Here is a 15,665-nt window from a genome sequence, read left to right as displayed (position 1 = left end):
TTTAAAACAGCTCCAAGCCAGTGGAAGCTCTTGTCGTCACTCCATAAAATGTGCTTGTACAACCATGGCTTGCTTAACACGGAGTACGTGCGTGCTGGGGCTGGGGCAGGCTGGGCAGGAAGAGCTGTGTGTACACACCGCCGCTCGGCCATTGTTCTGTGGCTATTTGAGTGCTCCAGATGAACAAAGGAAAGGGGCTAGAGCAGGACTGGAATCCAGCCCAAGTGTGACGAGGGTTTACGAGGAAAAGCCCCTTCCTCCTGACGAGTGGGCTTGAAACTGAAAGCAGGGTAAAACGCTGTCGCCTTGAGAGCTTGTCCTCTTATGAAGACCACCTGTAACACATAGCAAAGGCATGTGTCCCCGGGCTGCTGGGCTTGGCTGCTCTTTCCCTTCATTTCTCTTTCCCTTGCAAACCTGTTTGCCTGGAGCAGGAATGGCTCCCAGCTGCCAGCTAGTATAATGGGCAGGAAGAGATGTGAGCCCTGTAAAGCAGTCGTAGGGCAGCAAGTCCCAGCCACGGTGAAGGTCCCCCCATGGAACCATCCCTTCTGGAGAAGGAAGGAGAGGACACAGGTTTAAAGGTAATAAGGAGGATCTGTCATGGTGTGTTTTGGGTGAAATAAACTGGACAGCAATAAAGTGAGGAAAGATACTGAAAAAGTATGAAAGGGAAAAAAGTTTTGAAGCAGGGGAAGAGAGTGTGCAGATATGCCAAGGAAGGTGGCCCTTGGCCTTGGAGCTGAGTTTGTAGTGTGGAGAAAAACTGGTGTGAAGAAGATATGGCTGTGCAAGGCTGGAAGCCCTGTAAGGCAGAGCCTGCGTGGGTGCATGGTGATGTGTAAGGATTGCTGCCTCCCTGCCTCCCGCTCCTCCAGGTGCATCTGCAGGGCCTCGCACATCTGCCCCACATCTCTGACGTGGCAGAGGTATCTGTAACTGCTGGTGTTGACTAAATACAAAATAATGCTCTCTGACAGTTTAAATGTCGTCTTCTAACATCTCAAAATGCAAGGGGTGGAACCTGTCAGTCTATAGCATAGTTAAATATTATACCCTGGGTTTAAAAAATGGCTTTTCTACACAAAATAGGGAACACAGCCCTGGAAATGGCTTTGTTGCACTTTCATAAAAATAGAAATATTTTCTTACTATTATTGTTACAGCAAACTCTGATTCCCAGTGAGCCTGTTGGGAACTCTTGCAAGGCCCTAGCAGCTATGAACAAGGGAAAACCTCTGTTATCGGCTGTCCCTTTCCTGCCATCCCTGGGTGTGCAGAGTACCTCTGATGTGGAGCGCCACACTGCCGCTGCCCTGCTGGTACAGGAAGGGAGGAGCGAGCACTCTGGGCCAGATCCAGGAAGGCTGTCTGCAGCTTCAGTGCTGTGGCACCTGTGTTTCAGCTGCTGAGCTCCAGGGTGACGAGTCCCCCTTCAGAGACACTCCCCTGCCCTGGGGAAGCATCCGAGGCATGGGGCTGCTGTGCAAATGTGAAAACTGAAGAGAAGACTTTTGTGATGGCCCACTTTGGAGTCTTTGGGCCTGTTACAGGTGGGCCATAGCGAACTCCACCAGGGATTTTGATCTTGCTGTCTGGTTTCTGGACTGTGTGGGAAATAGGTTCCTGGTTCTCAGGCTGGGAAAGAACTGCACACTGCAGAGACTTGGGGACCATTTGGGCCCAAATTGGGGACAACCACCCAGCAAGATCCAGCACAAAGACGCTGCTCTTTGGGCATCACAGGCTTCCTGCAGCCATCTCCTGACACTGCCTTCCCAGTGCAGCACGATAGCAGGAGAGGGCCACAAGAGGCAGCGTGTGTCCCAACTACCTTCACAGACATTGACCAGCTCCACGGCAATTCGGAGCATGACTCAGGCTCCTGAGCCAGGGAATTAACCACACTCTTGCTCAGACCACTGATGTAGGTCTAATCACCTTCTAAATACCACAGAAGTGAGTGATGTTGCCCACCTCATTGCTGCCTTCGCAAACAGGTTTGCAGGGCTCAGGGTGTTTCCTGACAGCGGAGGATGATGCTGTTGTCTCCACTCACCAGGCTTGTTCCGCTTATCAAACCTTGCTGAGGAGGAGGAGAGAGGCTTCATAGCAACTGCATGTGGGCACATCACACCGCCCGCTGCTGCTGCTTGCAAGGAGGGAGTGACGCCCCAGCAGAGTGGGGAAGTGATGTTTTGCCCCATTCCTTTGTTCTTGAGGCAAAGTGTGGGTGAGCAGATGGTGGGAGGACTGTCCTGGCTGTCCTTGCTTAACTGAGCATTAGGAGTAAAGGTGTGGAAGAGGAGATGAGGCAAAGAAAATGGGAAAGCTGACCCTGTGGGTAGAGATGAGAGGGTTCACAGAAGGACAACTCCCTCCTGCTTCTCTTCTGAGTGGAGAGAAGAGGTACTTTGCTTAGCTGTTTGTGTGGGAGGAACTATGTTGGTAGCTAGCAAATTTAGAGATAAATAGATAACATCATTGATGAGATCACCTGCTGGAAAAATTAGAAAAATGTACTGTACTGGTGTTTCCCAATGTTGGGGCTTGGAAAAGTGGATGTGAGGATAGGATCCCAAAATAGAACAGAAACTGCCAGTGTCCAGAACAACCCTCTGAAAATTTTCCCCCCTTGCTACCAAATGTGGGAAATTTCTTAACAGTGCCTTCTTGTTGGGCACAAAGTCTGTCCTGGTGCCTGCAGCTCGTGCACCCTGAGCTACTGGGCGTGTAACACCTACTGTTTGCACACTGGCAGCCAGAAACAGGGACAGAAACTCCCTGGATAGCCCTGCAGTGGCCTCATTCTGCAGGGCTTTGACTTCGAAGCCTGTACCACACTCCTTCACTTCTTGCCCCTTTATGTGCATCACACAATGTCCTGCTGGTCCAGAGTCACCCTAGTGGAACTGGGCAGCTTCAACCCATAGCTCTGAGAGTGGCAGCTCAGTGAAATGTGGTCATGCAGCCAGTGCAGGGTGGACTGATGGCCTCATTTCTTGCAAAGGTCTAAAATTCATAGAAAGCTAGCAACAGTTTGTTTTTTTAAAACAGTTTTAATTAGATTAATTTAATATAGAATCTATTCAAAGCACTTTATGACAGCAAATGTGATATTTTTTAGAAGCAGGCCTGTTAGAGAAGAGTTCATAATGTTAAAATCTACCTCCTTGGTCCCATGGGACCACTCTGTCCCTGGCACTTAAATATTTGTGGTTGGTCCCATGGGACCACTCCATCCTTGGCACCCCTCCCAGCTGTGAAGCACTTGCAAGCTGCTGTGTCTGGGTGTGCATTTCTTTGCGTGTCAGTACCAGTGCATGATGGAGTGAGACAGAACTGCGTAGTGGCACAGTCAGAAACTAGCTGCTGCCAAGAGGGACTGTGCAGTCTCTTCACTGATAATATGTCATGGACACAAAGACGGGAACATGACTGGCATTCGCCATCCAGAGATGTAGCGTTGCTGAGGCTGTAGTGAAGCATTTTGCACTTGGGATGGCTCTTTGATGCTTCGCCTTCCCACCACTTCATTGACTTCAAGACCCAAAAGTGTCATATATCCCAGAAGGAGACACTCTCTACTGAAGTTGTGACCACAAGCAGTGCTGCGCTGCCCTGATGCCGTGCCTGCCTGCCTGCCCTGCCTGCTACGTGCAGGTGTGCGGGAGCTGCTCCCATCCTTGGGAGCAGAGGAGTCTTCAGGCTGGAGCTAAGCTGGAGGATCCTTAGGGAGACTGTGGAGCCTCCTCTTCCCACTGCGCAGTGCAGTACCATCCTCTCCAGAGGTTTACAGGCCCACGATACAGGCTGTCTGTGTAACCACCTCTAGTGCCTGAGCCAGGAGCTGAAGAGACTTATATTGTCCATCTTGTGAAAAGATCAAAGAAAAGATCACTTTTAAAAGGCTCTAAATACCTCCTTTTAAATGTCTTTTCTACACTTGCATTGCAATGATGACATAGTACAGAATACATGATGGTTTGTGTCATGTTCTGAAGTTCATTACTGGAGCCTAGTTATTAATCTTTTAATCTTTAAAAATAAATTTAATCTTTTAAACAGCTTTTAATAAATGGAGGAACATCCTTTCTGTAACTGAAGCTGTCCTAACTTCGGTTAATTTACTTTAATGAATGCCTGAGCTTGGGTTTTGTTTGTTTTTAAAGAAACAAACTAACCAAAACTCTTCTGTTTTAGTGGTTTCCTAGGACAGAGTCGAGTAACGCTTCCTTCCCTATTCCTGCTTTCCTATTAAATCATCTAAAACAGACCGCCCATTCCACTCCTGTGCTGTCAGTTGCAATTGTTGCAAATCTCAATATTATTGTCTACCATACCTCCTTCCCCTAATGATTTTATGTTTGGGTTGATAAGAATTTGGGTTTACTTCAGGTTTTTTTAACTGTGAATTAAGCATTGCAACAACATCTCTGGAAATTTAAAGATCAAGATTTTTAGATGCTTTTCTATAAGACACGCTACCACTGAAGCAGGAATCATTGCGGGGAAGTCTGATGGCCTGCGTTGAGCGAGATGTCAGACTAAATAATCGTAATGGTCTCTTCTGATCTTGGAATCTGTGACTCTGTACTTCCTGCGATTTCTGTAGACCCTTTTATGATGATGGATAAAATCAAACAGAAAGACCAATCTGCCTATTCCCTCCTCACTATTGCTAGACCGTGTTTCTCACCTTGTTTTGTAAACACAGATACAAATGGTGCCATAGCATCATGGGGATGAGATGGAAAGGTAGATTTGATAATCTCAGAAGGCAGCAGCATTTGTTCAGCTGCACGTTTCTACATGCAGAGACACATGGAAATGTCCGTTGTTACTGCAATCAACTTTCCAATATAGAAGGTTTCCTGTTATATCTCACTGATTACTGAAGATGTCTGTTACTTCCTGGGGTTCAGCAATTGAACTGTACTTTATGCTTCAGAGGCAGAACATTTTGTTCAGATGTTAAGTCTTAATCCAGTTGAATTAATATGAACAAGATGCTCCTTTTCCCAGTTTGGTTTTTAAACTTTTATAGTCATTGGATGAAGTTAATATACATAAAAGAAAATTGCTGTGGACCTGGATTGCTTAATTTTCATTCTGAATTTTGAATTGTATTATGTTTTCATAAACTACTATTTTAAAAGATCATTGTTTTTAGTAAAAAAGAGCCAGATGACACTCTTTATATACCTTGGGGTGAAGGGAAGAGAAAGAAATTCTTGGGTTCTATCTACATACTTGTCCTATTTCTGTCAATTTTGATTTTTCTTTCCAGTCCTATGCTGGTGGCAGCCACATAGTGTAAAGGCAGTTACGTTGCTGGACACCTTAGGTACAAGAATAGCAGAACACAGTTCAAGTAGAAGATTAATTATTTATGTAGAAGGGTGCCAATTTTGTTCTGCAGTAATACATAAAACAGTTTACACTCTGTTCAGAACACACAAAGAAACTATTCTGTTCGTGTAAATCTGTGTTCTGAATTTCTAATCCACAATAAAATGTCTAATGTCTCTCATATTTCAGTAACAGATTGCTGGAGTTAATCCTTCTTTTATATCAGAATTTTATACTACTTTTGAGGTATTTTAGATTTTAAATATTGGTTCCATCTTAATCAGAACTGTGCTGATACATCACCATTGTTGTGGCATGTATCATTTCATACAAAGCACTTTGAAGAAATTTGTTCCCTTTGAAAGATGAACAAGAATCAACACTGGAAATTACATGTTTAATTTCAGAGCTCTTATACTAGGATGCAAATCATGTTTCTTACAGAACATATCTTATGAAATAGCCCTCTACCTGTTCTCCCTACCTCTGCTTTCTGGATTCCTATTAAAATTATGTACCACAGTAGTCCCCTTGACATCTCTAGATTTTGATGAAGCAGAGTGCAGAAATAAGTTCAACACAATCATTTCTGGTTTTCTGGTGTCCATCAAGGAGGGCTGTGCATGTTTGCACAGCATGTAACTGTGTGCATTTGTTTCTGTTTCTAACAGCTTTGCATAACTAACAACATGCCAGCAGAGCATCGGTCCCTTCCTTTACTCATGTTAATGACTGACTTTTAAATCCTCTCATTAAAATCATAAAGTCATCTGGTTGCAAATAGATTGCACAAACCCGATTGGCATAACTCAACATTTGACATCCTAATGGCCTTACCCATAAGAGAAAGAAGGGGCATCTGTGCAAACTGCCTGTGACGCTGTGTTTCTTTTTCAGGGTTTATGACAGGCCTCAATTAGCATGGTCTTCCCAGCCCAAGACTGATAAAGATCTCGCCTACTGGAGAAGACGAGGGCAGGACTTCAGTGTGCTCCTGGGCTATTCCCAGAAAGCGGGTGTGGAAATGAAAGGCCTGGTTGCAGCCCCGGGAGCACCCCGGCACCCCAAAGAGAATCAGCTGAAGGTGGGGACGGGCGCAGGGTATGTCAGAAGAAGTGGCTTACAGGAAAGTTGCGAAGTGCCTGGTGACTGCAAGTGGCAAAGTCTGGGAATGGAAAGCTGGAACCAGCCAAAAAAGGTTGGGAGGCAAATGTCCGAGGGTGACAGGGAGAAACTGCTTCAAGAGCTCTATTCACTGACCCTGGGAGACAACGTACTGAGCACCCACAACAAGGGGAAATCACAGTCGTTGCCAAGGGTCCTTTCGCCTGAGAGCATGAGGTGTGTGGAAATGCCCTCTCTGACCAACAGTAATAACTCTCTCAGCGTATCTAAAACCCCCTCCTATCCCCCAAACAGACTGAGTGTGGAACCAGTGAAGCACCACGAAACAGGAGGCCATTTCATTCCCCTGGTGAAACCCAAGTATGGAAGACCTCTCAAGCCTCCGTCCTACGAACTGCAGCGGCAGACCAGGGCACCTGCGGAAACCACGGGTTTCCAGGACCACTACCAGAAAGATGAACCCATCTCCTACTTAGCCAAAGTAACTGAGCCAAGGCAAGATGCTTGCATTCAAGACTCTGGTTTGGAACCCCCGGTCTACGTACCTCCACCTTCTTACAAATCCCCACCTCACCAAAACGTCACCCCACATCCCCTCAGTGAAGTGCCTAACACCAACACGCACGCCAGCAGCGACCAGCAGGGTCCTGCAGAGCGGGTTGTCCCCTGCCAACAACCAGCCATGAATACTTTTGAAGCAGCGGGTGACCGTTGCAAAGAGAACCATCTTCCTCACGGGAAGCAAAGCCATGCAAGGCGCCCTGCTGACTACCTGCGTTCTGTTCAGTATATTCCCTTTGATGATCCTCGGATACGACATATTAAAATTGCACCACCGGAAGGTCGGCAGGACAACACTAAATACACTGAAAATGCATGTAGTCCCAGTTCTGGTGCTTTGCAAGAGAGAGATCTTGAAGTACAGCACAACAGTGCCTTTTTGGATGCGTCAAACTTGTCCAATTCTGCAAAGGGAGAAAGAACTTCTGACAGCTCCACCCATAGCAACAGATGGTTGGCACCATCCATCCGAGATCAGGAAAACTGTGCCTTGCTGGACCAAAGAGACAGTTGTAGCACAACTAGTCACAGCCCCCGTAATGAAGCCAGTTCGGAGTACACAAAAGGCAAACCTTCTGTAAGAAATTCACATATGGACAGCACCTGTGAGACTGTTACAAAAGTGAAAAAGTTTGAACCTGGAACCGGGATGCAGAGCAAAAAGAGTTCAAAGAAAAAAATGAATGAAACTATATTTTGTTTGGTCTCTATCCCAGTTAAATCAGAATCCAATCTGCCAGATACAGATAGGAACAACAACATAACCCAGAGCCCTGATAAGAATGGGTTTGATAACAATGGGGCTTTGCAAGAACAAAGTCTCTTAAGTATGTCTTCAACAGACTTGGAGTTACAAGCGCTTACAGGAAGCATGACCAATAAAAATGAGTTACAAAAACAAGAGCTGTGGAGACCAGAAGAGTTCAAACAAATGAATGACCTCAGATTTATTCAGCCTACAAAACACAGAGAGCTCAAATACTCTGGCTCCTGGCCAGGTGATCAGTACAAAGACCAGCAGACACAGACCAGTTTCACCGAAGAACCTAAAAGCCCACAATTTTTCCATGGTACAAAGCCTGGGCAGCCCAATAGTAACAAACTGCTGTCTCCAAAGCTCCCAGGATGTACAACATCCACAATGGGGTCAAAACAGACAGGGTTACCTTCTGAGGAGAGAAGTTGCAGACAGAGCGCTTACGGCATGAAGGGTCAGATGTACCTCAGCCAGTCTAGCAACAGTGCGTTTTCCAGGACTGCTACCTCGGTCCTTCAGGCCCCCTCCCCAAAAGCCCACCAGAGCCAGCCCATGCCTGCCCAGGAGAGGGAAACCGGCCTTCTTTCCAAGGGGGATGTAGTTAAGGGAGAAGCAGGTGCTCCCTGCAACAGTAAAGAGCTGTTTGGGCAGTTCCTGTTGAAGCCTGTAAGTCGCCGTCCCTGGGATGCAATAAGTGAGCTAGAAAGTTTTAACAAGGAGCTGCAAGGGCAGGAGGAAAGCACAAGCAGTGAAGAAGATTTGGAAAGTGCTGCGGCTTCTCCACAGGCAGGTGCCCTTACACAGAGGAGGGCGTCCAGAAATGAGAAGTTGAACCAGGAGCCAAAACACGGTGGGAAATTGGAAATAGTTGTGCCAGAGGTGCCTGTATTTAAGTCAGGAAGAGTTAAAAGTAAGTCTGAAAGTTGGAGCATGGAGATGGAGCGAGGTGGTGAGCCAGGCTGCGTTGGCTCTCGAGGCTCCTCACAGCCAGGAGGGAGCAGTGAAGGAGTCAGGCCAGCAGATGGAAGTCTGATAACAGAAATGAGGACAGGGGAAGCCAAGAGCAGAACAAGCAAGCAGCCAGTTCGCGTGGGCCCTCTCAAGAGAGAGTCCAGTAGCCCAAGCAGTTCGTGTCACAGTAATCCTTTCAATAACCCTGTCTTGCAGGAGATGAGCGAAGACCAAAATTACCTAGATTTCGTTAAACTGAGCAAAGGTGCAACTCCCACAAATGATACAGTATTAGAGAGAGGCTCAGTAGTACGCTTGTCACTAACGAAGAGGAACCAAGGGCGCTCTGAGCCGGATTTGAGGTCAGTGGGACTTGGTGTAGCCCCAGGACCTGGTGCTAACAATTCTGATCACTCTTCAAATGCAAATGCAGTGGAAATCCCTGTGAATGAGTCATTGCAGGCAAGAGCTGCAAGAATTTTAGGTATAGATATAGCAGTGGAGTCTCTCCTTCCAGATGACCGTGTTGGGCCCCACCCAGGCACTATCCCTGCAAATGATGCCCAGGACTTTAAGTCATCAGCGGGGAGCAGAATAAGTGACAAAGAAGGAAAAAAAGAGAGTTCTTATGAGGGCAGACGAAAGTGTGGCTGGACAGAGAGTGCTCTGTTTGTCAAAGTGGGAGGCCGATCTTTATACCCTGATGAATGCCAGACCACTCACCAGGAAGCCAGCGCTAAAACACTGGTAAACGAGCAAGTTGTTGAACAACCTGTGAGTCCCAGCCAAGGTGAGGACCAAAACTTGGTTTGCAAGTCAGCTGTGAATCAGCATTCAGAAAAGAGAGTGAGAAGTACGTCAAAAGTGATAGAGACACTCCAAGGCAAGCTCACTTCTCCACCTAGCCGGACTGCCATGGATCGCTTAGTGCGAATGAAAGAAGTTGACTCTGTGTCCCGGATGAGACGTCTGAGCATTAAGAGCGCAGACTCAGGAGAGGAGGTGGATGAGGAGAAGCTGTCGAGGGTGCAAGAGGAGAGAGGAAGCAAACTGGCAAGCTCAGGGGTTGTTTCAAAGCGTGTTATCTCTCTCAGTGAAAACGGATATTTAGGTGGAATGGACAAGAAGAAGATCGACAGAGATTTTTCTTTAGGTAAGACCCTATTATGGGAGATCCATATGAGTACTGCTTCCTTATGTCATGGGCATGATCGGTTTGCTTATGCCCACATACTGCTGCTCAAATAGTAACAGGCTGTAGGTGGCACTACCCCTGTCTGGTTGCCACCCCGTTTGCTCTCCTTGTGGAAGAGATAACATGAGTGTTCTCTGATCCCATTTCAGAAAAGTTACTGCAAAACTCACTTGTGATGCTGAAGCTCATTCACAGAGGCTGGAGTGCTCCCTGAGGTCTTATCTCTGTCTAATTGTTTCAGGGAACTGCCAGCTTCAAACAGCAGAGTTCAGAGATAGTCACTCTAGTGCCAGCATTTGGGAACACTGGTGATTTAATCATAGCCTCTCCCTGAATATCCATTTTTTCCTCTCTAATACTTAAGTAGAGACGTACTATATCAGAGTTCAGAAGAAACTAAAAATAAACATCTGATGTTCTTCTGTGAAGCCTCTGGGAAACGGCTGCATTAAGGGACCTGGAAAATGCTCTCTCTCTCTCATGAATATTTTCCAGATCAGATGTTGAGAATAACTGTTATCCCCAGGTCAAATGGAAAGTTGACTTCTTCAGTGAACACCTCTTTTGTGTGTGTGTGTGTTCCTCATCTCTCAAAAGTGAATAAACTTGTGTAGTCCATATGCAACCCCAAAGTAACTTGAGCTGTTCTCTCTCCGAAACAGTTTTTATACAGCATTGTCTTGAACAACTGAAAATCAGTTGTTGCCATAGATCTGTGTAAAGGGATAAATCTCCCAGGCCACCTGTCTAGTCCATTAAATTAATTGGAGTGAGCAAATGTATGGTGTGAAAGTTGTTAAACTAATATTAATCTCCTCCTTCCTTTTTCCATCCTCTCTGTAACAGCTGACACTCTACCTTGAAATCTGTGCAGGTTATTCATTAAACCTCATCGATATAAATCTGTTCACAGTTTTCCAGTACAGAGAGACTGAAATTAAATGGAGTATACTTTAAAGTGGATTTATGTATTTCCATCTGAAGAGAAATATTCATATCAGTTCCAAGTATTGCCTCCTGCAGTTTTGCAGCCTTTCCCTTCATGTCTTTTTCTGTATTCCACAGCTCTGTGTCTCTTTCTGCTCTGAACTGTATGGCTCTAGACCAGATTTTCCAAACAGGCTAATTCAGCTTTCTTGTACCCATCAGGTCTAGTACGCCCCACATGCATTTCATATGCTTTCCTCCCTTGGGGTTTCTGCTGGAGTGAAGAAAATAACTGTTGTGGTGACATGACTTCAGGGATGTATCAAAACAGATTGTGTGTGTTTTATTGGAGAGTTATTCTGTAGTAAATTAGGTCTAAATTTATCCCTCTTGCTGACAATGCCAGGCTTGTGTTCTGCAGTGTGTTCCTACTGCAGCGGTTCCCTTGCAGACGTAACAGCCCTCCCCATGTCTGGATAGCATGGATGTCCCTTCCTGCTGCGCACATCCAGTACCGCAGGGTAACACACATTCACACGGGGCAGGAAGGCATCTCCTCCACTGACTTCTTCCCATCCAAAGAGACCCCGATTGGTTGATGGCACAAGAAATTCACATTACCTTAATGGGGTAGGACTGAAGATTCATGTTTGTAGAAGGCCTGATGTTGTCTCTTCCTCTGTTAACTCTCACTCTAACTTCCAGACCAGCTCACTGGTGCCATTGAAAGCCAAAATGAGAATCCTGGAAAACCATTGTATTTGTTGCTTTTAAAGAGTAAATATTGCTAAAGGCCATTCTACTTGGGGTGAGGTAGGGTGATGTTAGTCTTATAATTGCAGACTGGGCCCGTCGCAGAGGCTAGAGGCCTTAGCAGAAACAGGTTTTCACATGTATAATGCAGCTTGGCAGATGAACAGTCATCCTTCAGAGTAAGAGCTCTGTCGAAACTCAGTGCAAGAAGCTGATCTTACTATGCAAATACTGCCATTAGAAGAATGTCTCCAAATGTTCCCAAATGCACTAGATGTCTTCTCTCCTTTGCTGTTTGAAGACTGCTTCCATGAGGCTGCTGATCTGGCTTTGTTTCTGTAGAGAGCATTCCAAATGAGCTTAAACAGATGTTGAATAAACATTTCTGTATCAGTGCTAGAACTCCAATGTTTGTCCCCCCAGAAGTGTGATATAGCCTGGCAGTCTGGCCCTTATGTGTCCTTGGTTTAGGTGCTGAGGGTGTGGGTAAGTTTTCAAGGAATAAACTGAGCCACACAGAGGCTTCATGTCTTGTGGCCTGACTTTCTCCCCCCTGCTGCTCCCCAAAACAGTGAGCACCTGCAATTTTGTGGGGACTTCTATTAGTGTGAGTGTGTCTGGCCTTAGGAAAATCAGGCTTCTGAAATGTGAATCCATTTTTATTCTTAGGCAAACCTCACACAGACAGTTCAGAATTTTTGTACGTTCTAGCAGTTTAGATGGAAAATTATTTACAATTGAAAAAATGTTACTGCTTTAGAAGCATCTTCCCACACCATCAGTGCATTAAGCTTAGAAAGATGCAGCTTTATCCTGGAGTGCACTAGCTCTCAAAAACTTTTTTCCTCTTGATTTTTTTGCATTCATGTGGTGTCTGTTCTTGAAGTTTGGAAATACCAGGAGAGGCTGAATAGTGATAAGCAGTTCTGAAAACGTAAGTGTTGCTGGCACAGACTCCTTTCTTGGCTGGCCTAGCAATTTGAGGAGAGTGAGCAAGACAAGCAATAAAGGATCCTGCACTAGGAATCCACCCACTGGGGCCAAATCCAGAAGTTCTTTCCTAGCCAGTCCTCTCTTCATATGAGTCTGGATACTGCAGATGGACACTTGCACACAGGAGTAAAAATTTCCCTCTGAGGATTTTTATGCTTGTTTGAATGAAGACATTCACTCACATCAACATAAAAGTCCTGAGGGTGAATGTTTTACTCCAAAGTGTGATATTATGTGTACAACTATTTTCATGCTCAACTGTTTAATGCGAGTGCTGTGGGAGTACAGCCTACGGGAGAGACATTTAAGGTTAGCACAGATACCCAGGTTGCATAAGAGCAGCAAGTAGCACAGGGTAGCACAGGCTGCAGTGTTGGTTTGTCCAGGCCCCTGTGTGTCTACAGACACCTCTGTAGGTAGCCCTGGCTTCTCCACACCATGACCGTGCGTCCCAGGGAGCCTAGGGTAAGTCAGACACGTGCATGATGGCACAGGGCAGGCAGATCTCACAAGGCAAAGCCCCTTCATTGCAATCCTATCCCAGAGTCACAAGGGTGAAGGAAAAGACTCGCATCTGCTCACTTCATGGCCAATGTTGGGGTAAATCCGATAAATCTGATAGAAGAGTGTTCTTGAGGCTTCAGGAAAAGAAAAAAGTGTGGTCCATCCTGTGAACTGACAAGAGGTACGTTGGAAATGAAGAGTCAGTCCAGTACTTTAATGAATAACGTTCAAAACGTGAGCTGCCATTTTGCAGACTGAAGTGAGACAGTCTAACAATAGCGATGCAAAGCACCTGTGCTTTCCTGTATTCTGTTGAATTAATCTGAAACCAAAGATTTGCAATCGAATTAAAAGACCCTGATGACTGGATGGCATCATCACTTCATTGGCCAGCCTTAAACACCCTGCTAGGATGCTTAAAGCATTTACTTGTCCTTCATGTTCAGTAAAAGGGGGGGCAAATCTTATGTATTTCTCTCCCTGTCAAAGCATCTGAAAAGTAGAAGTAATCACTTAGCCTTCAGTGTGCTTGCTCCTACCTTCCCACGGCTTCCCAAATTCTATCTCCATGCATATGATCCAAGCTGCTCCCAAATTACATGGGTGTAAATACAGAATTTGGGTCAGGACTGTAGTATGTATCTTTAAGGCCCTAAGTCCAGTATTAGCTTCTTTTTTTAATAAAAACTAGGGAAAAGATGTCTCATTTCCGCAGCTAGCAATGTTGAATAGATTTCAGGATACATTATTAATAGTGTTTTACTGTTTTTTTTCAGACATGTATGACCCCACAAAAGTTGAAAAGGTGTGAGATGAACGAAGAGGAGAATAGAGAGATCTCTGCTCTACTAAGAATGTTCCACTTATTTTTTTCTGGGTGCTTTTTGTTTGTTTTTTGTTCTTTGATGCTTGGAAATTGCCTCCATTTGTGGTGTTCATGGTGTACTGATAATGCCTTTACCACTGCCACTAGGAATTAGCTATTTGTATCTGAAACTGTTGCGGAGACCACAGAAAAATCTGACTTCTACATTGGAACCATCTGGCTTTGTAGTGTTAAGACTTAATACCTACTGTTGGCAAAGAGTTTTTATCTGAACTCTATTTCAGTCTTCAGCGGGGATGATAAAATGCATGAAGTGAGGCTTTTGAGCTTTCTCTTTGGTGTAAATGTAAACGTGGGAGATTAGTGAAATGATTTTTAAAAGAATGTGAATTTATAAGCTACACTTCTAAGTATCTACAGTCTAAACTTTGTTTAACTTAAGGGATTTTTGGCCATAAGTAGAAAGTGCTGCTGCACTACATGGGGGAAGGAATGCAAGAGAATGGTAGTGAAGACTGATTGTGAAATTATTTCTGACTTCCAGAGTTTGAATTTACTCAGATTAAATACTTACTTGCCACCTAGAGAGAAGAAAAGCAAAAACCCCAAAGCTTCTAAAAGATGGAAGACTTTTGTAGTACAGTGTACAGAACGTGTAATTATAGTAGCTGGCAACTAGTGTTTCAAACCAATGCAAAGTATACCACTGGCTGTTTTGCACTCAGTATTACCTATTTTTGTTTTGCTGTTTAGAAATTCTTTATATGAAAGAATAGTAGCTGGTTTAAAATAGCCCATTTTAACAAAGTAACTATATTTCTTGTTACAGAATACTATCTATTTTTCTACGATGTAAACAATTGCTAACAAGTGGCAAGTATAAAGAAGTATTATTATTATTATATTTTAAGAAGACTTATCCCTCTGAGTGAAGGTGCCCCAAGCAGATTTCACTTGTATATCTTAATGCACACTCCATATTGCCACATACTCAGTAGTGCTACCTTATTTTGTTCTGAAAAGAGCCATCTATGTATGTATGTATGTATGTACTACAGGGTTAATTTCTGGTTTTCCCCACTCAACCCTTGGATCGTTCTTCTTGGAGCCGCTTTCTGAAACACAGCTGAGAACTGTCCAGGCTGGTGTTGCTGCCATTACATTCCAGTGACAGCAATTACCAAAAAGTGGGTTTGGATCTTTGTCCTGGTGTCTCTGAGCAGCTCAGAAAAATACCTGTTTTTTTTCCTTTACTTTGTTCCCTTTTAGAGATTATGGGTTTGGATTAGGCCAGTGTATAAAAATAAACAAAACTGGGTTTAATTCTCCCTGAAGTCAACTGATGTTGCTGGGGAGGAGTTCAAGTGTCTTTTTGATGGCGTTTAAATACATGGCTTTAAGTATATTTTATCTGCACACACAAATGCATGAATTACAGAGTTTATAATAAAGCCTATGCATTCTGCTCTTTGATACTGAATTAGTCTGCATAGTATCTGTGTCTTTAAAGCCTTTATGTTCACTCCTGTGTGTTTTTTTGTAAGTACCTGTGTACTAACATTCTTCTGCTGACTTGTTCATGTACTTCACTGGTCTATTCTACTGGCCTTTTCTGGTTTTTAGCATAATTTTATTTTTTTTAAATCTTCTAATTTGTTGAAATATTTTTTCCTAAGTCTGTAATTTGGAAAGAACGACAGGGAAAAACACTCATCCTGTGT

The 15,665-nt window shown here is 44.5% G+C and overlaps 1 protein-coding gene across 3 annotated transcripts in view; it reads left to right on the top strand.

Moving 5' to 3' along the window:
* The window catches only part of JCAD (junctional cadherin 5 associated), a 62,383-nt gene extending 46,959 nt beyond the window's left edge, over positions 1–15,424 (top strand). For 2 of the 3 annotated variants that reach the window (XM_074833243.1, XM_074833236.1), the window contains exon 3: positions 6,250–9,994. In XM_074833243.1, coding sequence (XP_074689344.1) covers positions 6,250–9,994 — 3,745 coding nt within the window. Of the gene's footprint in view, positions 1–6,249; positions 9,995–13,894 lie in introns of those variants that run through there. The other variant, XM_074833247.1, reaches the window with a different exon arrangement.
* The last annotated feature ends 241 nt before the right edge of the window (positions 15,425–15,665 follow it).

This window comes from Strix aluco, chromosome 1, assembly GCF_031877795.1.
Source record: "Strix aluco isolate bStrAlu1 chromosome 1, bStrAlu1.hap1, whole genome shotgun sequence".
Lineage (NCBI taxonomy): Eukaryota > Metazoa > Chordata > Aves > Strigiformes > Strigidae > Strix > Strix aluco.
The sequence above is the reverse complement of the archived record's forward strand: the minus strand, read 5'-3'. Positions and strand labels throughout refer to the sequence as shown.